General features: G+C 53.0%; 1 protein-coding gene across 3 annotated transcripts; it reads right to left on the bottom strand.

Moving 5' to 3' along the window:
• Positions 1 to 405: 405 nt before the first annotated feature.
• Positions 406 to 17,460, bottom strand: DNAJB12 (DnaJ heat shock protein family (Hsp40) member B12). Of its 3 annotated transcripts, none has more exons than XM_036385780.2 (9): positions 17,300 to 17,460; positions 13,298 to 13,472; positions 12,306 to 12,451; positions 9,328 to 9,513; positions 7,899 to 7,978; positions 7,131 to 7,240; positions 4,350 to 4,522; positions 3,346 to 3,478; positions 406 to 2,691 (listed from the first exon to the last, which is right to left on the bottom strand). In XM_036385780.2, exons 1-8 carry the CDS (start codon positions 17,430 to 17,432, stop codon positions 3,357 to 3,359), a joined length of 1,125 nt encoding a protein of 374 aa, XP_036241673.1. In that variant the 5' UTR covers positions 17,433 to 17,460; the 3' UTR covers positions 406 to 2,691; positions 3,346 to 3,356. The 3 variants fall into 3 exon arrangements, with proteins under 3 accessions (XP_036241673.1, XP_036241675.1, XP_036241672.1); XM_036385782.2 differs by having other exon boundaries at positions 406 to 2,311; XM_036385779.2 differs by having other exon boundaries at positions 406 to 3,478.
• Between the last annotated feature and the right edge of the window lie 1,599 nt (positions 17,461 to 19,059).

Genomic DNA, 19,059 nt, shown 5'->3' with positions numbered 1-19,059 from the left:
CCCAAGGCAGTGTCTCTGCCTGGAACAAAGGCAGCCCAGAGTCTTCCTGCCCACCTGATGGGGATGGTGCCCACAGGGCTCCTTCCAATGCCAGGATAATGCTGCCAGGTGGCATCCTAGGGTGAGAATAAGGCTCAGCCAGAGGATGAGGGGCTAATGGGAGGAAGGCCCTTCTGGGAACACCCCAGCAGAACAGGTCTGAAGCAAAGGTGCCCTGCTGGTGCTCGCTGTCACCTTGCCAGGGGCACCACAACCTCTCCATCCCCTCCCTGTCCTTCCCTCTGCACCTCTGCGCAGCCCCCACAGGGCCTTTGGGATGGCAAAGACCCCAAATTCCATCCACCACTGAGGAGCTGCAAAACCAGAGCTGGTTGGAGCAGGGAATCCACAGGACACCAACCCAGCTGGAGCCTTTCACATTATAAACATTTATTTATAGATGTACAATTGTATAATTAACTAAATCGAGAGATACAGCCTCTGTGAGCATCCACTGGGATCGATGCCTTCTCCCTCCTTGTGATCTGTGGGTATCTACCAGGAAAAAGAACCTGAAGGTTTTGGCAGGCAGGCTCCAGGCAGGGAATGGCACTGGGCAACACATCCAGCTCCTTCTGTGAGCAGGATTTTGGTTCAACCCCGTCCCCATCATCCCTGTGCCTCTATCGAGCGCCATTTCCACTCCTCAACTTCCACCCAATTTTTCTGAAGGTGGAGGAACCATTAAAAAAAAAAAAAAGAAATAATAAAACCCCTTAAAATCAGGTCCAAGCAGTGGTGGCTGTGGGATAACAGGGCCTGCAGCCAACGGGAGGCTGAGATTTCACAAAATAAATAAACAGCCAAGACAGAGCGCATGGATTCCTAAGGACAACGGGATAAAACCTCCTCTGCCAGCCCACCCGGGAGCTGCTGTGCTCCCAGTTCAATCCCCTGACCGTGCCAGGGGATGGTTTGCACTGGAAATGTCTTTAGACACAAATGAGCTGCAGAGCAGCAAGAACAAAAAAAAAAAAAAACCCAAAAAATTAAATAATCCTGTTTATTCCATGGGAAGTGGCTCTGCTCGTGCTGGCTTTGCTTCCAAGAGATGGCTCCTGACTCACCTGGAGCAGCTCACGCTGGTCCTGCCCGTGGTGGGGCAGGCACAGGGCAGATCAGACACCCCCTGATCTCCCCCAGCAGAACTTCTTCCAACAGAATGCTTTGTTCCTTATGGATCTGTGGCATTTTGCAGGTGTCCTGCAGGAAACACGAGGCGGGGTGTGAGGGCAGGGCTGGGTGCCTGGGGGGATGAGCACAGCACCTCCCAACAAAGGGCCGTTGGAAAGCCCTCTCTGCACGGAGCACGCTGATTACCAGGCAGAATTCCAGCAGACTCGGCAGAAAAAGGAGTTACATGCACAAATCAACCAAAGACTGACGAGCAAAATCCATCCAGGACAATCCTTCCCCTGGCTGGCGGCTCAGCTGACCCCCGGCTCCGCCGACGCTGCAAATCCACGGCTCTGCACAGGGCTCCCCCCTTCTCTGGGAGCCCTGCACCTTTGGGGTTTGGTGTCATCAGAACCCCAAGAGCAGGTGTATGGACGTCCCCATCCACAGATTGTCCTCCCAGGAGCAAAGGACAGCAACTGCAAAGGGATTCCTGTTTTCCAGGCAGGAAAGTGCTGTGGACAGAGACACGCTGGGAAGAGGCTTCCTGCTGCCCTGCTCCCCAAAATGGGCAGAAACCAAAATAATTTAATCATCCAACCCCTGCATAGTTTAAAAGTACAACATATATACAGCTATAAATTAATGCTAAATAGATTATATTTTCTCTTCTTTTTCTTTAGTGTCTTCTTTTATCAACAAAATCCCACTTCTCTCTCCATTAGCAGCGGCGAAGGGTCTCCTTCTGCTTCAGGCTTCTACAGTTAGTCTGGGTTCTTTTACACTCTGTGTGTCTGTTCCAGGGGCTGTGGGATCCTTGTGGGATCCTGGGAGCACGCCAGCAGCGTTGGGAGGGGAGGAGGAAGACAAGAGAGCTGGATTTCCTGTCCCAAGCGCTGCCTGCCATCGTCAGAGAGAGGCAGAGAGAAGAAAGAGGGGCAGTTGTGCGTTGCTAATTCTCCAATTCCATGTTTAAAGTAAGGTTTGATTCTTTTTAAAGAGCAAAGTCTGTCACCTCGGCTCAGTGCACTTCCCCAAAAGTCTTCGGGCGTTTGACGCTCTGGGAACAAAAGCGGCAGCGGTGTCAGTCTGAGGCCAATCTGTGACTCCCCCTTGCTTCCCCACCCCACAGCACAGGCAGCAGCTTCTCCAGGCTCTTCCCAGAGCACGGGTGCAGGGAGGGAATTAAAGAAAAGCAGGTAATTAACACCAGAAGAGGCGCAGTCGTCCAAAGGAGAGAGCTGGAGGATCAAGGTAGGAACGGATCCAAAACCAGGATACACCCAAGGAAAAGCCCAGTGTGCCCCAGAGGATTTGCTTTAAAGGCCAAACTTTCAGATGCTGAGGAAAACAACCCCCAAAAGTGCAAATCAAGCAGCTCAGCAGCCAGCATCCTCAAGGAGTCCCTGTGAGCCGGAATGGTGTCCATACAAGACATGGAACAAGCTTCACCCAGGAGTTTTTCTATAGAAATCCTGTGCTCAGATAATTTTGGGATAGTGGGATCTGCACATTTCACAGGCAGCCCAGCAGTACCTGGTAAGTGAAATGAGCCCAAAAATTTATGCAGAAAAAGGACTCCAAACCCTGTGGCAATTTTTTTTCGTTACTTTGGTGCAGTTCTCCCAGCACATCTGATCTCACATGTGTTATCCGGGCTCTCCTTAATCCAAGCTCTCCAACCCCCAAATCTTCCAGACCTCCCCCCCAGCTGCTCTTACTTTGATTGCCAGTTTAACCCAATAAGCTACTTCTACAACCTGCTGGGAACATTTGCTTTGTTCTCCTTGAATGGGAAGGCAACAGGAGGGGGGACAAGGAACATCTGTTGGGTGGGACTCCATTCCCTGTCACGTGCCAGGGCTAACAGCTTTCCCAGCAAAACAGACACCAAAGCAACCAAAACCAAGGGATCATTAAAAAGTGGGGGCTGGATGCCACAGCGCCTAAGAAACTCCCAACCTCACCAAGGGATTGTGCCCTGCTCCTAGAGGCCAGAGAAAAGAGGGAGCCTGGAGAGAGCCGGGGGAGCCGACATGCAAACGAAACCCAATCGATTCCCGATTAACGCGGGAGCGCCGGCGGAGGGGAGGCTGCGCGTGTGCGCCCCCAGGACACTCCTGGAGGGCTGGGTCTCACTCAGGGCTTTCAGTGAGAAAAACACTGGGGTTCCCTGCTCCCGGCTCGTACTTGGGCTGGCACTATCCGTGCAGGGAGGCCTGGACGTCTGACAGTCTGCTACAGCTGGGGGTGCCCATCTTCTGTGCCCGCTGGTACAGGTCCGAGTCCCCGAAGTAGCGTGCCCGGTACAACAAGCCTTCCTCTGCAAAGGGAAAAGCTCAGGGTCAGGAATGCCCTCTGGAAGGGACTCCCCTGCCAGGCCCTGCTCCCCCACCGGCTCTGCTGGGAACAGGAGGCACCTCCAGCTGTCCGAGGTGGAGCAAAGGATGAGGATGAGGATGAGGAAATGCCCCGCGCCCTTTGGGACAGGATGGGCGTAAGAGCTGCTGACAGCTCATCCATCCTGGGAAAAGCCAAGGGAACCCAGCTCCAGTGCCAGGACATGCATGGGCAGCCCACACAAAGGTTACCCCAGCAGGGCTCTGTGAGTCTGGCACCACCCAGGGATGATCACAGCCCCTCTGGCATTCCAGAGCTGAAATCCTATCCCAGCCAGTGCTCCAAGAGCTGTGACCACTACAGCAGCCAGAGCACACAGGTTGCCCCTGGACTCGCTGCCCTCACCACCCTCTGCTGCCAGGATGTCTGGCTGGATCGTCTGCCTGGGCAGCCCCCTGGGAGCAGGGGTGGGATGTGGGACCATGACACCATGGGCAGCAGACTTTCCAGCACCATCCTTGAACAACTGAAATATGACACAGGGCTAGCAGGGATCCTGGAGGTTCTACCTTCCCCCTCCACTGGAAATCAGAGGTATCCTGCTGACACGGCAGGGGAACCTCTGGGGCACAGCTCCTGTCTGACCAGTTCTGCAGCAGCATTAAAAAGCAAACAAAACAAAAAACCCCCACATACCGGGCCTGTCATGAAGTCATAGACTGGAAAAAACAAAGCCAACGACACAGGAAATGTGCTGGCACCGTGTTAAAGTATAACTTCAGCACGACTTAGTCCTCAGTCAAAGACATTCCAAAGCCAGCCCATGGAGCAGCTGCTGACCCCTCACTACTCACTCTGCTGCTTCTCCCTCCAGCAGTTGTTCCTAAGGTTTGCTATGTAGTCGTCCTCCACGCTCCGCTCCACGTTCTTCAGGTTCGTGCCCGTGTACTCCTCGGCAAAGCTCTCGGACACGTAGTAGGGGACTTTCAAGTGCTCTGTGACCCTCCTGTGTGTGTGACCCACAGACCTGGTGCAGGGACAAGAGCACAGCAGTGTGGGACACGTTTCAAGGGCACAGCAAAGCCCCCAGCTTGGGCGATGTGATTCCAAACAGCAGGAAACATCCCTCACCCGTATCCAGCCACCGGCTTGGAGGGTGGAAGGGAGCAGCATTTCTGGTGGAAACCAATCCAACACAGGGAGAGAGAAGCTGCCAGGCCTCCAGCAAGGTGGGCAGGGCTCTGAATACACACATAATTCCAAGATACATTGCCCATAAATTAAAATAAAATGTTCCCTGGAATTTTCGTTCAATTATTAAATCTGTAATTTCCTCCATTTGCAAGATCGGACCCGCTCTGTGCCCTGGCCTGCATCAACCAGCACAGAAAGAACTTTCCAGAAGGAAACCTCTTCCTCCCCTGGCCCAGTGGATTTGCATTTCAGACAAAGCCCTGCTCTTGCTTCCCCTGACAGCCCAGCAAACCTAGAGACCCTCCCTAGGGCGTGTGTGTGAGCTGTAACACAGGAGCTGGGCCCAAACACTGCATTTGCCACAAGGGCTCCACCTGGAGACGTGCCCAAAGCTCCCTGTGATAAATACCAGCTGCTGCTGCACTGAGAGCAGCCTGATTCTTGAGCCAGCTCTAAACATGAACTCATCCAGCTCACCTTTCAGTCTGTTATCAGAGGATACAGGTGGGATCCCAAGGCTCCTGCATGTTTCACCAAGGCCCAGTGCTGGGTAACTGAATGGGCTGAACAGGAGCACAGAGCTCTGCTGGGATTTCTCAAGGCAGAGGTGCAGCTTGGAAAAAGCCAAGTTCACTATTTTCTCTGTCAAGACAGAGCCCTGAGCTCTCCCAAAGCTCATATTCCTCTCCTGGATAAAGATGGGACTGCAGAGTGTGCCCTCACAGGAGAAGGATTGGGAATGGCAGGGCTGCAGCAGCACACTGGGGTGTGAAGCATGAAAATCAGGGCACAAGAAACCTGTCACCTGCAGTCAGCCATGCAATTAAGTCAGGCCAATTCCATGAGGTGTTACTGAACAGTAACAATCAGGCCCACAGCCAGGCAGCTCTTCCAGCAGGAAGATCCTTTTTGGAAGAGATTTACAAAGGTAACAGTGGTTCTTTAGGACTCTGCCCTCCTCAGTGACACCTTCACTATGGAGGGGTGGCATTTAAATCTGTGGGTTCAAAGCTTCTGTTCCCCTGCTCCTGAGCTGAGGCACAGCTTTCCCTTCCAGTGAGTGATGCAGCAGCTCCTCCTGCCGGCCCTGCAGCACCTCAAACCAGCTCCAACATCCTGCCTGCTCAGGAAGCCTCTGGCAGGGCTGCAGGAGCTCACTTCCCACCCTTGTCCAAATCCAGCCTTGGAAATAGGGTTGCTTGCTGCTACCTGAGTGTGCAGAGACAGGGAACAGGGAATGGGGCAGCAGAGAAACATCTGGGGCTCAGGGATGGCTTCCTCTGGCAGCTGGCAAGGCTGGAAGCAAATCCCTGCCCACTTAAATGCTCCCTCCCTTCAGACTCTTCACCAGTTTAACCAAACTGGTCCATGTGGATTATGCTTAGTTTTACAATGCTAATGCCAGCTGTGGAAATCACAGCTCAACACCCTTCACCCCCTCAGAATGACCCTGAACTGTGCCAAAACCATCCCATCTTCTGGTCCCAAGCACCAATGCCACAGTCTTTGCTCTGAATCTGAGTTGGGTTTTATAGCATTTAACATCAGCCCCTCCCCTGGAATTGTTCAAGGCCAGGTTAGATGGGGCTTGGAGCAACCTGGTCTAGTGGGCTGTGTCCATGGCCATGGCAAGGGGTGGAACAAGGTAATTTTAAGGCCCCTTGCAATCCAAAGCCTTCCGGGATTCTATAATCAATGGAAACATTGCTACCTGTGAAAATAGGCAGGAACACCAGGTCTGCCCTCTCTAAATGCACATAAGAACTCATACTGAACATGCACCAAGCCTTTGCCAGGAATGATGCAAGCAGACAGAAACCAAGCCTGTTTTCCCACTCTTTGTTAGCACTGCACAGTGACTAAGAATGAGGACACATTCCATTAGTCACCAGAGGGAGCAGATGGGGCATTTCCACAGATCTAGAACAGAGCAGTTTCACTTTCACATCCTCAATGTCTGGCCAAAGCTATTTCATGGCAAGATGAGAGCTCAGAAAGAGGGGATTTCTCTGGGAGTGACTTTTATTCCTTATCCTCTTCCTCTGCTGTGTTGTGCTAAGGCTTTCATGGAGAACATGGCTTTTGTTTTTCACACTCTGCACCTCAGTTTGCTCCATATGAGATTTCAGTGCTGGCCTGCAGCCTCCCCAAACCACTTTGTCCCTTTCCATGACAGACACAGCTGTGGGTATGGACTGCAGAAGGTCCCTGGCAAGGAACTCTCTCCATCAGGGAACTGAGCACTCTCCAACTCTCCCTGCACCTTGTATCTCACACCTGTGTGAGAACCACAAAGACTTCACTGGCAGCAGGAGCCACGGGGTCAGGAGATGAAGCAAAAAAACCCAAAGGAAGAAAGAGGGAAGATCCCTGCCCCACCACAGCCCTCCAGAGGCCACCCCCTCCCCATGTGGGTAAGGTTTAGAGGAATGGGTACTAACAGCCTGTGGCTCAAACTGTAGGGTGGGCTGGAGACCATCATCTGGCTGAGAGCTGACACGATGATCAGGATGAGGATGGGCATCAGCTGGACAAACAGCCCCAGGCCACCCTGAGGGAACAGAAACACACAGTGCAGTGCCACCCACACAGCTGGACAAGGACCCCATGGCACCTCCCTCCCTCCTTCCCTCCCAGTGCTCCAACACAACCTCCTCTCTCCTGCTTTTCACAGGGAGTGGCCCAAACTAGCTGGGGGGAACCCAGCAGCCCACAGGACAGTGTGAGGGGGAACCCAGCAGCCCACAGGACAGTGTGACTCTGAGGGTCCAACCCCCCTGGCCCTTCTCTGGATGTGACAATGGGCAGAGGGCACTGCCAGGGGGAGCCCTGGCAGGGAATTCCAAAAGCCTCATGCCCACAGCTCGTTTTTCTAGAGCAAACTAGGGAGCAGGGCTGGTTATATGGATGGCCTTCTCCCCTTTTCAGTGCTGGACAGATAAAGGTAACTCCCCCTCTCCCTCACCTCCTAAGCTCCCTTCAGTTCCACCTTCAAGCTGGAGATAAAAATATCCAGGAAGTTCCTGTTTGTTTTTTTACAATAAAATTGGCTCTGTCCAGACAACAGCCATAATAACCCTGGCTCCAGCTTTCTGTTTGAGAGGGTGGCAACAAGCAGGACTGTTTCACAAGCCAGGCCCAGGAACCAGCTCCCAGTGCTGTGCTGGGAAAACCTCCAGCCTCCCAGGTCCCAGGTGTTTTCCACTTACATCCCCCTGGTGCTCCCGCCTGTCCTGCCTCTGGTGGTAGGCATACCTCATCCTGCCATTGCTGTACACGTGCACATTGCCTGGAGGAAGAAGAAAACTCTTACTCCAAAGTCACAGTGTGGAGTATGAGGCTGCTGCTGCCTGGCCAGGGAGGGACCACAAAAGGTGGCCATGATCCATGTTTCACCTGCTTACAGGCTGAAACAGGATATTCCTGAGGTGGTTTGAGTGCAGAGTGGGCACAGAGCTCCTTCTGTAAGATTTTGCAGGATTGTGTGAAAACTCAGCTTGGAAGTGACCTCAGGAAGTTCAACCTCCTGCCCAGAGCAGGGTCAGCTATAGAGAGAGAACACCCTGCACAGGCCTTCTCCCTTCTGATGGAATAGATTAAAACCAGTTACAAACAGAAATAATTCTGGGCTTTTTCCCACCCTGCCAACAAAGCTCCTCCATGTCTTGTTTTAAATGTCAAAGCTACAGCTGCAAAGGGAGCCAGGCTGAGAGAGCAGCCCTCAATTCTCTCAGGACAGCAAGGAAAGGGAAAAAGAGACTGAGCTGAAATAGCAACATGCTGTTTTTGCAGGAGTAGCTTCTTGGCCTCTCTGCCAGGCAGAGCACAAATGCTGCAAAAGGCTTCCAGATGCTTTTGAGCCTCTGGTGTTGGGGTGTTAGCGCTCAGATTCCAGACAGGAAAGAGCTACCAGAGTGAATTTTCTTAACTGAAACCAAATTTTTTTTTCAAGTTGGTCCACAGAGGTCCAAGAAGCCCTGTGTCCACTTCCAGTCAGATTTGAGTGAACAAATACAAAGGAGTCTTCCAAAATACCCTTCTCCTGACATGGAATCTGTGTCTTTTGAGCAAGTAAAGGAACAGATTCTTTCCTGCTCCCCAAGCCATGATCAGCACTGTGGACAGACAGGATGCAGATTTATTTTTCAATTCACAAGGTCTAAATTATGCTGTAGAAATACTATTTTCCTTTTTTTTTTTTGGGGCACAGGGGAGAGAAGGAAGTGGCCACTGATCTTGGAGAACCTGTTCTAGCTGTGTGGTGGAGCAGACAGAGATGAAGAACAAGGCCCAGGTGTTACCACAGTTTGCTCTGATAAGAAGATTTAAATTCCAAAACCACCAGGCAGAAAAGCCTTCCTCAAGACAGGATTATTTTCACAACAACCCTTAAAACAAGTCACTTTTTGTTCTAGCATTCCACCCACCCTAACAGCAGCTGATGTTGCCAGCACGCAAACAAACACCTGAGGCTGGGAAGCAGTCCAGCTCTGATGGCTGCTGAGCTGTCCAAAGATGAACCATTCAAGAAACTCGAGGCCACACGTGGAGGGAGAACTCCCCCTCACCAAACCCAGCGCAGCCTCAAGAACCCCAACCGCACCAAAAGGAGGAGAAATGCAGCTGGAAGGTGCTTACTGGAAGGAAAGCCACCCCCAAAGAACATGTTGAAGAGGTCCTCGGGGGAGATGTCGGCCTCGAAGCCGCGGTGGAAGTCGGCGTGGCTGTGGCCGTGGCGGGCGGCGCTGAGCTTCTCGTCCCCGAACTGGTCGTACTGCTTCCTCTTCTCGGGGCTGCTCAGCACGGCGTACGCGTTCCCGATGGCTGTGGCACACAGGGAGGAAGAATCAGCTCAATCAGCTCCTTCCTCCCACCTGCAGCCCCGCACAGTGCCAGCGTTTGCCTTTCTCATCGTGCAAAGCGAGAGATTCGGCTGCCCCCGCGTCTTTGCAATGGGCACCTGGCACGCGGCTCGGGCAAAGCCAGGCAGGAGGAAACCACACAGGGAAAAATTCCTTAATTCATTCAAATGATAAGGGTTTGGTGCATGTCCCCAGAGAAACCCTTCAGCTGTGTAGGGAAATCAAATTTTAGTTGACAAATTTTATTCAAAAGTGGCACTAAGGGAATTTATTGTCAGAGCCTACAACTAGAACTGCAAAGAATTTAAATACAGGCTAAATCCCTGAAAGGGACTTTAAAACTTTCCATAAAAGCTGCTAAGGAAACATTAGCCAGAAGCTGCATCCATCAGCTAAGAGTTTCAGCTCTTCCAGATGCCACATGCAAGGCGCATAACTACAAGGACTGTTAACCAGTGCCTGTGAGGCTGGAAATGTACTGGAACTAAACCCCTGCCAGGTCCCTGGGTCCCTCTCCTTCCAGCCTCATGAGTTTCAGCCCTTTTCCCAGAATGTCTGCCTGCCACCCTCCTGTTTCTGCACTCACCTCTCCACACATTCCAGCTTCCCACTTTCCTCTGTACCCAGCCACCCCAGGCCTCCCTGTGTCACAAGGACCCAAAATGTCCATGGCAGAAGGTGCCTGGGATGTAAAAGGCAGGGGCAGAAGGGATGGAACAGGGGGAAAAGGGGAATAATGTGCTCATCTGGAGATCAGCTCCAAGATTCAGCATTTCCCCATGGCCAGATGGAGGTGTACTGTTTCTTCTTGGAGTGGAGATTTGGAGGGCAGAGGATGTAATGTCAATACACTCCTTCTCCTTCTTGGTTATAATTAGTGCACCCAGAGCAAACACTTCTAGAGCCAGGCAGGGAAGCTGCTGGACAAGGAGTGACTCAGAGTGTATCAACCACACAGCTGCAAAGAACAAGGGAAGCAACGACAACAGAGCAGTTCAGGGTTTCTTCACTGTCTCACTTTGTGCTGACAAAGCCCAAGAAATGCCTCATTCCAAGGCAGGATTTTAGTTCCAAGTAGCCAGGCTGAAGGCTTTTTCCAGGAGCAGACAGGCAGTGATGCAGATCTGCCACGAGGCAGCCTGCAGCCAGCTGGAACTGTACACTGAGGCACGGGCTCAGCACCTTATCAGCGGTCACTGGGAAGGCGAATGCCAAGACTTCAGCTAATCCATCAACATTAGGAAAAATTAACTCATATCCTCACAGCAGGGCACGTTTCCCCCTTCACCCTCTGGAACCGAGCAGCTGGACTTCAGCTCAGCTCAGGGCCTGAAGGACAGGAAGCCATGGAGGCAAGGCCTGGAGGAGATAACCCCACACTGGGGGATAAAGGGCACTTTGCTTAACGCTCCACTTCTGGCACGTAACTCCTGCCAAAGCCTTGGGCAAACATCATTATTCAAGATTACAGGTGAGGAAACCTGCCTTTGGCCACTGAGGGATCCAAGGATGAGCTGTGCAGCAGCAGCACTGCACAGGCAGAGCTGATAGCTGTGTGCAGATGCCCTTTCATCTGCCCCCACACCAGCACAGGCTCTCCCAGGTAGCTGGGGGTCAGTCACTCTTTGCTAACTCTTATCAGGGAAGGACTTAAGTCTTAAAAGGCTTGAACAAACCTTACCCAAGACTTTTACTGCTGAATTTGCGTCTGTGAGGAGCTCACCTGAATACTGTACCAGTGCACTGACATCAGGCCAGCCCTGCTCCCTGCTCCAGCAAAGGGCTCATGCATTTCACTCCCAAAATCTGGCTGCTTTGGGGTGGAAGGTGCCTGGAAGACCCTCTCATTCCACTCCCTGCCATGGACAGGGACACCTTCCAATGTCCCAGATTGCTCCAAGCCCTGCCTAACCTGGCCTAGAAAACTTCCAGGGAATCCAGGGGCAGCCACAGCTTCTCTGGGCAGGCTGTGCCAGAGCCTCAGAACTGTCTTGAGTAAAGAATTTCTTTCTAAAAAGTGGCCAGAATCAGATTATTTTAATGGCTTCCAAACCAGTGCTGTATGACTGGCACCAAGGAGCTCTGTGTTCAGCTCAATGATAATAATCAAACTTCCACAGCTTGCAGGGGAAAATGAGATTATATGTTCCAAGCAATAGCATCTCTCTTGGAAAATTACTCCAATCTTAAGGTGTCTCATTACCCAGGAAACATCCCTGCTGCATTTATAGAGAGGGTCTGAGAACTGGGCTCTTTGAAGCAGAACCAGAGCTCCTTTTCTGAGTTTTTGCTGGGCTCACTTGTATGGCTGCTGCAGTTCCACCCTAGAAACTTCCACTTGGGATTTCTATCCACCAGTTCCATCCACAAATGGTTGGGTGTTTCCTGGAATGTTTCTCCTGAGGGGTTTGTGAGCCCTGAGTCTGCCTCTGGTGTAACTGGGTTATTCCTGACAGAATTCCCTCCTGAGCAGTGAGACAGGAGCTTGGAGCAGGGAACACACAGGGAAGGGAAGAGCTGCTGGGAGAAAGAGAAGGAAGGCTTCTCCTTACCCAGCCAACAGAGGTGAGTCCTACCTTGCCAGCCTGCATTTATTATTTTAAGCTCATACTTTGGTCATGACATGACCAGCTCTGAAGGGAGACAGCTTCACAAAGAGCAGCTTTATGTCACTCTGCCTGACTTGTGGGGCTGTTTTTAAGGGTTCTCTCAGTGAGAGTTGGGGGCAAACCACAAATGTGGAGCTGGCTTTACCTTTGAATGCCTCTGTGGCCCCTGGTGCATGGTTCTTGTCCGGGTGGAACTTCAGGGCCAGTTTCCTGTAGGCCTTTTTCAGATCCTCATCAGAAGCTTCTCTGTTGACTCCCAGAATTTCATAGTAATCTTTGCACTGCTTTACCCTGCCAGGGGAGAGGGGAGCAAGCACTGAGTTCCAGGAGTAAAAACCTCTTTGTCTTGAATAGCTGTCAGCTCTGAGACTCTTCAGGCAGCACAGTTTCAGGGTGTTGCTCAGGGATCTGTGGATTACTCAGCCCCTGCTCTCAGAGGGTGACCCAGCACAGAACGAGTTGGGCCAGTGCAGGAGGAAGGGCCTCCCCTCAGACCCACACAGGAACGTGAATGGCAAATAAACTTCACATTCATCATGTCCATGTGCTGGAGACTGTTTGGGAAGGACTACAGCACCTGAAGGAGATTGGCCTTTCCCTCCCCACCTGACTCTCTCCTCAGCTAATTCCCAGATGTAGAACTTGCATCAGCTGAATTGCAGAGCAGGAAGGAGGGAGCAGCCCAGGGTGTGCAGCCCATCCTGCCTGGGCACACTCAGCCCAGCCAAGGCTTCTGCTTCTTACATGATGAGACAGAATCCAGCAGGCTGGGTTTTTGGAGAAGTGGATGATGTAACAAACATTCCTGCAAGTCCCTTGAAGTGGTTCTTGCACAATCCAGGCCATGCCCATAACCTTAAACAAAGTTTACCAAGCAACTGCACCTGCAGCTCGGTCCATCAGCTTCCAGGGTGGGCAAATGGGACAAAGGAATAAAGGGAAGCTTGGAACAGGGTTTGGAAAACTAGCAGACCCAAGCCAGCTGCCCACCAGGGCTGCTGGAGCTATAAATCATCCTGGGCATGCTCTTAACACTATTCCAAATGGTTCAAAGCTGAAATCTTTAAAATACTGTGAAAAGCAGATGGGTACCATGGGATAAAGTCAAACAAATGCCCCAGAGAGCTGTGCACAAACCTCTTCACTGCATCCAGCTGGTCCTGAGTGTAGCCCTTGGGGGCCTCCCCCCCAGCCTCTCCGTTGGCTGATGGGAAATCTCCACTCATTTTCCTGAACTGAGGGTTTGTGGATTCCCTGGGCTGGGACTGGCCATTGGCTGACTGCTCGTTCTTGTTGAGTGACTCAAGCAGAACTGAAACGAGAGAAACAAAAACATCGAGAGCAAAGCACCAAGCTCAGCCTGCCCTTCCAGCTCTCCCATGAAGAGATTCCTCTTCATCTCTGCCCCCTTCCCAAGGCCCCCCCAGCCTTCCCCAGGAAGAGCCTCACCTTTCCTCCCATGTAATCTCTCAGCTCCTGTTGCTTCTCACCCAGGTGTGAGGGCCACTGCTGAAGATGTTCTGCTGCTCCCAACACACAAAACCTCCACAAAAACCCCAGGACCACCCAGACAGTCCAGGAGCCACAGCAGATCAGCAAAGCAGTGTCTCCCTGTCCTTTTTTCCCTTCCATCTCTCCTTGACAGCAAACCATGTCCAAATGTGTCCTCCAGCACACTATAAAGTGTATTATTCTTCTTTATCTCCTGCTTTTCAGAGCCTACAGTGCTGGGGAAGTGATGTGACAATGCCATGTCTTTAGAGAGCTTAGAAAACAATTCTGTGGGCTGTCAATCCCCCGGGGACACTCCCCTTTTGGGGACAGAGCTGCAGCACTGCTGGCTGCCAGCTCTTCACAGGGGCACTTTGTTCTCCTGTCACTACCTAGGGACTGGGAGCAGCTGTGAAACCCATCCTGCCTCTCAGTTACTGGGGGGACAAATCCACCTTCCCTTTTCTCCTCCTCCTTGCAAGGCTCAGGCACTTCCATCCTCTCCAACATGCAGGCCTGGCCTAACCCTCCAGGGGACACAATGGAGGGAGGCTCCAAGCATCCTTCCATCGTGCATTTCCCTGGCAGCTGCACAGCACCATCTTTCCAAACTGCTTTTTAAACCAACATCAGACTGATTTCTTCAGCCCCACTCAAAAGAACAGGCACACATGCTACAGTGAAACTCAGCCAGGGATATTTACACAGGCCCCAGTATCCTGAGCTTGCAGTCCTTTATCCAGACCCCAGAACTGGGAGGGACGTTCCACCTCCTCCCATGGATTGCACAGCACAGACCTTGCACTATGGGGTATCACCTTCTTTAGGCAAGTGCAAACAACACTTGCAGGCCAAGAGATGAGCCAAGATATCCTATCTGGCCCCAGTGCTCAGAGGGGGCAGAAAAATCCACTCAGGAATCCAAAAGCCAATAGAGGATGAGGGATGTCAAGGACAGTGGGCTAAGGAGCAGTAAATGGATGAGCTTTTGGGCTTGGGGGCTTCACAAATTTCAAATTAATTTCTTTTAGAAAAGTAAATTTTTCCCTCACTCATATTTCCAATGCTTCAGTGTTCACTGAATGATAATCTTTGGTTTTGCTCCTTCCAAACCTGGAGCAATCTGCTCCAGGTTAAATTTCCCCTCACGAGGCTGTTCCCCCACCCACACCCCTCCTGCTGCTTTGGGCTTTGTTCCCTACAGCTTACCAGGAGATTTTGATCCCAGAACAGTTTGGGTGGGAAGAGATCTCAAAGCCCATCCATTCCCACCCCTGCCATGGCAGGGACACCTCCACTGTCCCAGGCTGCTCCAAGCCCCAGTGTCCAGCCTGGCCTTGGGCACTGCCAGGGATCCAGGGGCAGCCCCAGCTGCTCTGGGCACCCTGTGCCAGGGCCTGCCCACCCTGCCAGGGAACAATTCCTAATTCCCAATATCCCATCCAGCCCTGCCCTCTGGCACTGGGAAGCCATTCCCTGTGGCCTGCCACTCCAGTTCCTGATGAAATCCCTCTCAAATTTTCTTGCAGACCCTTGAGACCCTGGAAGGAGCTGTGAGGTCTCCACACACCCTTCTCCCAGCCCCAGCTGTGCCAGCCTTTCCTCCCAGCAGAGCTGCTCCATCCCTTTGATCACCCTGGTGCCTCCCCTGGGCTCTGTGCAGCAGCTCCAGGTCCCTCCTGTGCTGGGCCAGCTCTGCAGGTGGGGTCTTACCTGAGCACAGGGGCAGAATCCCCCCTCTCCTGCTGCCCAGAGTGCATTTCCCAAAGCCAAGCACAGAAACCCACAGCTGGCCACAGCTCAGTCCCATTCTGCTGTACAGCCCCAAACCTGCTGCTTCCTGCACCCTCTGCAGCCCCAGCACAGCACAAATTCAGGGACTACTGAAGCAGAGAGTGCAGAATTAGGCTGCAGTTCTGCCAACTCAGAACTGCCCTCCCCAGCACGTGCCATGGGGCACTTTTCCTCCCTTATTACCCAACATTTGCCCAACTTCCCATAAATTTTCCCCAGCTCCCCCTGAAAGATGACCAGAGTGTGACAGTGTCTCAGCCAACGTGCCCTGACACAGGAGATTTCTGCTGCAATCCCCTTGCAAAACCCTTCCCTGATCCCAAAAAGCCCAGCCAGGGTCAGAGTTTGCAGAGTGTTGCCAAACCCTGGGGAATTCCTGGGGAAGAGATTTTCCCAGGAGCTCCTCAGAGGCTCAGGGACCACCAGGGGATCTCTGGCAGCATTTCCCAATCCAGAGCCAGCAGGACATGGAGCAAAGGGTCCTTGGATGAGAAACTTGGTTGGGTTTGGCCATAAATCAGTACAAATGTTGTGTTTAACATTAACCTGCCCTGCTGGCTCTGCCTTTCTCCAAAAGTCACTTTTCCTACCCAGTAATTTCACCGAAGTATAAATTCCAGAGGAAAGGGAGGGGAGGAAAACCACAGCACAGCACACACTGTGTTTGAGGCAGAGGGAAGAGGCCTGGTGCAACAAAAAACAGGATTACAGGAAGCCTTGGGGCAAACAAGCTGCAAAGCTCAGCCAAAGAATCCAAACTCAGCTGAGGTCAAAGAAAAAAAAAATCTACAGCTTTTTACATTATATAATATTCTGCCATGTAAGAACATGCAGGGAAAGGACTGAGTTTGGCTGCTTTCACAAAGCACTTCCCATATGAATTAAAGCTTTCAGGAAATGATGGAAACAAACGAAAATCTTTCGTTTGGCAGAAAGTCTTGGGGAGGAGTCTTGTTTTGTTACACGTGCGAGAGCGTGGGCTCAGCCACGGCCTGTCTGTCTGTCTGCAAACACAGAAGGAACAGGGTAGGGAGAGCAGGAATACGATGGAAACAGGAGGAAGAGCAAGAGGAGAGGAGGAGGAATGGAGAAGGATGAGGAGGAGAGGATGGATAAGAGGAAGAGATGAGGAAGAGCAGGAGGAGAGAAGAAACACGAAGGGGAATGCAGGAACACGGAGGAGAGGAACGGGAGAGGGAGGGGAGGAATGGGAGGAGGAGAGGAACAGGAATAAGAGGAGGAGGAGGAGAAAAACAGGAAGAGGAGAGGAACAGGAGGAGGAGGAAAAGAACAGAAGGAGGAGAGGGACAGAAACAGGGTAAGAATAGAAGGAGAGGAGGAATAGGAAAGAAGGAATAGGGGAGGAAAAGGAGGAATACGAGGGGACAAACAACAGGAGGAGAAGTGGAGAAATAGGAGTGTAATGGGAAAATAGAGGTGTAGGAAAGGAGGAATCGGAGGAGGAGAAGGGCTTTTCGAAGCCCCCTGAGAACTTTCCCCTCGCCTTGCCAAGCCCCTTCCCTCCCCTCAGCGCTGCTCCGGCAGCAGCGGGCTGCTGTGCGCGCACCTCAGGGCTCCCACAGCAGCGCGGAGCCGGCCCCCTTCCCAGCGCTCTCCTCACTGAGGGCCACCGCTAAAAACAGAGGCCGCGGGCCGTCAAGTAGCCGGTCCCGGCCCGTCAGTAGCCGGTCCCAGACCCCCGGACACGCCCCGGGCCCCCCGACGAACTCGCTTTCCCGGCGTGCCCCGCGCGCACCGCGCAGGCGCCATGAGGGTGAGAGGTCAGGCCCGGCGGCAGCCGCTCAGGCCGCGCTCCCCCGGGCCCCCCGTCCGCGCCCCCGGCCTGGCGCTCACCGCGGACCCGCTGCGAGGGGTACAAGCGCTGCGCCTTCTCCAGGAAGCGGCGGGCCTTGTCGGGCTGGTTGGCTTTGATGGCGGCCAGCGCAATGCCAATGCACCGCTCCGCCTCGTCCCGGTTCGACTCCATGGCGGCGGCGGCCGGGCGGGGGGGCGGAGGGGCGGGGCCGGGCGCGGAGGGATGACGTCACGGAGCCCTGCCCTCAGGCGGGCGGGCCCGGCGGAGGCTCTGGGGGTCGGGGAGGCAGCGGGGCTCAGGGGGGGATTTACCGGAGCCGAGACCTGGGGAGCCCCAGCCGGCCCCCGGCAGGGGAGGGGACGCCAGAGAGCACCCCCGGACCCTGCTCCTGGAGGGTTATTAACAACTCTATTAACAACTCCTTATTAGAGCCTCCGCCTCATGGAGTTCCTGCCCTTGGAACAGGGCCTGGCTGCAGGGACCGTGCCCGGCACGGCCGAGGGGGACCCTGAGGAGGGGTGAGGCTGCTCGGGTGTCGGAAGCCAGGACATTCCTCTGGCTGCCCTGGGTGATTCGAGACCCTGGCACGGAGTCAAAGACACCTATGCCTTCGATTTTAGCCCATGGAAACAATTACCAACTTTGTGTGACGAGTTACAAACCACAAGAGTTTGAGTAGAATGATAGTGAATTTATCACAGGGTGAAAAATTAGAATTTTGAGGATTTAGAATGGGGGTTCAAGAGGCAAGATGGAGGAATCTGAGCGTGTCCTGTCCTTCTTATCCTCCATCTTTTGCTGGGATTGTGACACTTCTGGATTGGTTTAGAGTAGAGACAGACTGTCTTACATAGGTGATGGGTATTGGGAAATTATGGTAAATAAAGTACATGTAGTTCTTAGTATAAAAAGCTAACACCACCCCAAGGGCAGTGAGTGTGCCACAACCCGACCTGCTGGACAGACCCCAGCAGGGTCAGAGAAAGAATGGAACAGATAAAGAGAAAATAAACAAGCTTGAAAAGCAGAGCCGAGGAACCTCGACTTCTTCAGTTGTGGGGCTGGGAAAAAATACTCTTTAATACCTCGGGAGGCATTTCAGCAACACAAAACCCGAGATTGGGGGCTGTGACACGTTGTTTCACATTCAGTCGCAGCAGGGATGGCAGGAACAACCTTCATCCCAAAAGAGAATTCAGGGACAGGCGACAGATCCTGGGAGCAGGCAGCAGAGAGGCAGGCAGGGCCACACCTGCACTCCCACCTTGGTCTGTGGGTGTGAGGTGAGTGACAGCACAGCGACGCCCAAACCACCCCAAAACAGCCTGGGAAATGAGGGGGAGAGGATGGGGTGATCAGGATCAATATCCCTGTGTGAACCATGGAATCCTACAATGGTTTGGGTGGGAAAGGACCTTAAATCCCATCCAGTGCCACCCCTGCCATGGGCAGGGGCACCTTCCCCTGTCCCAGGCTGCTCCAAGCCCCAGTGTCCAGCCTGGCCTTGGGCACTGCCAGGGATGCAGGGGCTGCCCCAGCTGCTCAGGGCACCCTGTGCCAGAGCCTGCCCACCCTCCCAATATCCCATCCATTCCTGCTCTCTGGCTGTGGGAAGCCATTCCCTGTGTCCTGGCACTTGAGGCCTTTGTCAACATTCCCTCTCCATGTTTCTTGTCACCTCCTTCGGGCACTGCAAGGCCACAGTGAGGTCACGCTGGAGTTTCTCTCCAGGCTGAACAATGCCAGCTCTCCCAGCCTTTCCTCCCAGCAGAGCTGCTCCATCCCTGTGATCACTTTG

Source organism: Molothrus ater, chromosome 8, assembly GCF_012460135.2.
Source record: "Molothrus ater isolate BHLD 08-10-18 breed brown headed cowbird chromosome 8, BPBGC_Mater_1.1, whole genome shotgun sequence".
Classification (NCBI taxonomy): domain Eukaryota; kingdom Metazoa; phylum Chordata; class Aves; order Passeriformes; family Icteridae; genus Molothrus; species Molothrus ater.
This window is presented reverse-complemented; position numbering and strand designations above follow the sequence as displayed.

What these genes read in the sequence shown, in the direction of transcription:
- DNAJB12 (XM_036385779.2), bottom strand. Translation starts at nt 17,432, where the DNA reads ATGGAGTCGAACCGGGACGAGGCGGAGCGGTGCATTGGCATTGCGCTG. An exon ending in TGGGGGTGGCTTTCCTTCCA is followed by an intron (nt 7,979 to 9,327) that starts GTAAGCACCTTC and finishes TTCTTCCTCCAG; the next exon opens with GCAATGTGCACGTGTACAGC. An exon ending in GGCGGGAGCACCAGGGGGAT is followed by an intron (nt 7,241 to 7,898) that starts GTAAGTGGAAAA and finishes CTGTTCCCTCAG; the next exon opens with GGTGGCCTGGGGCTGTTTGT.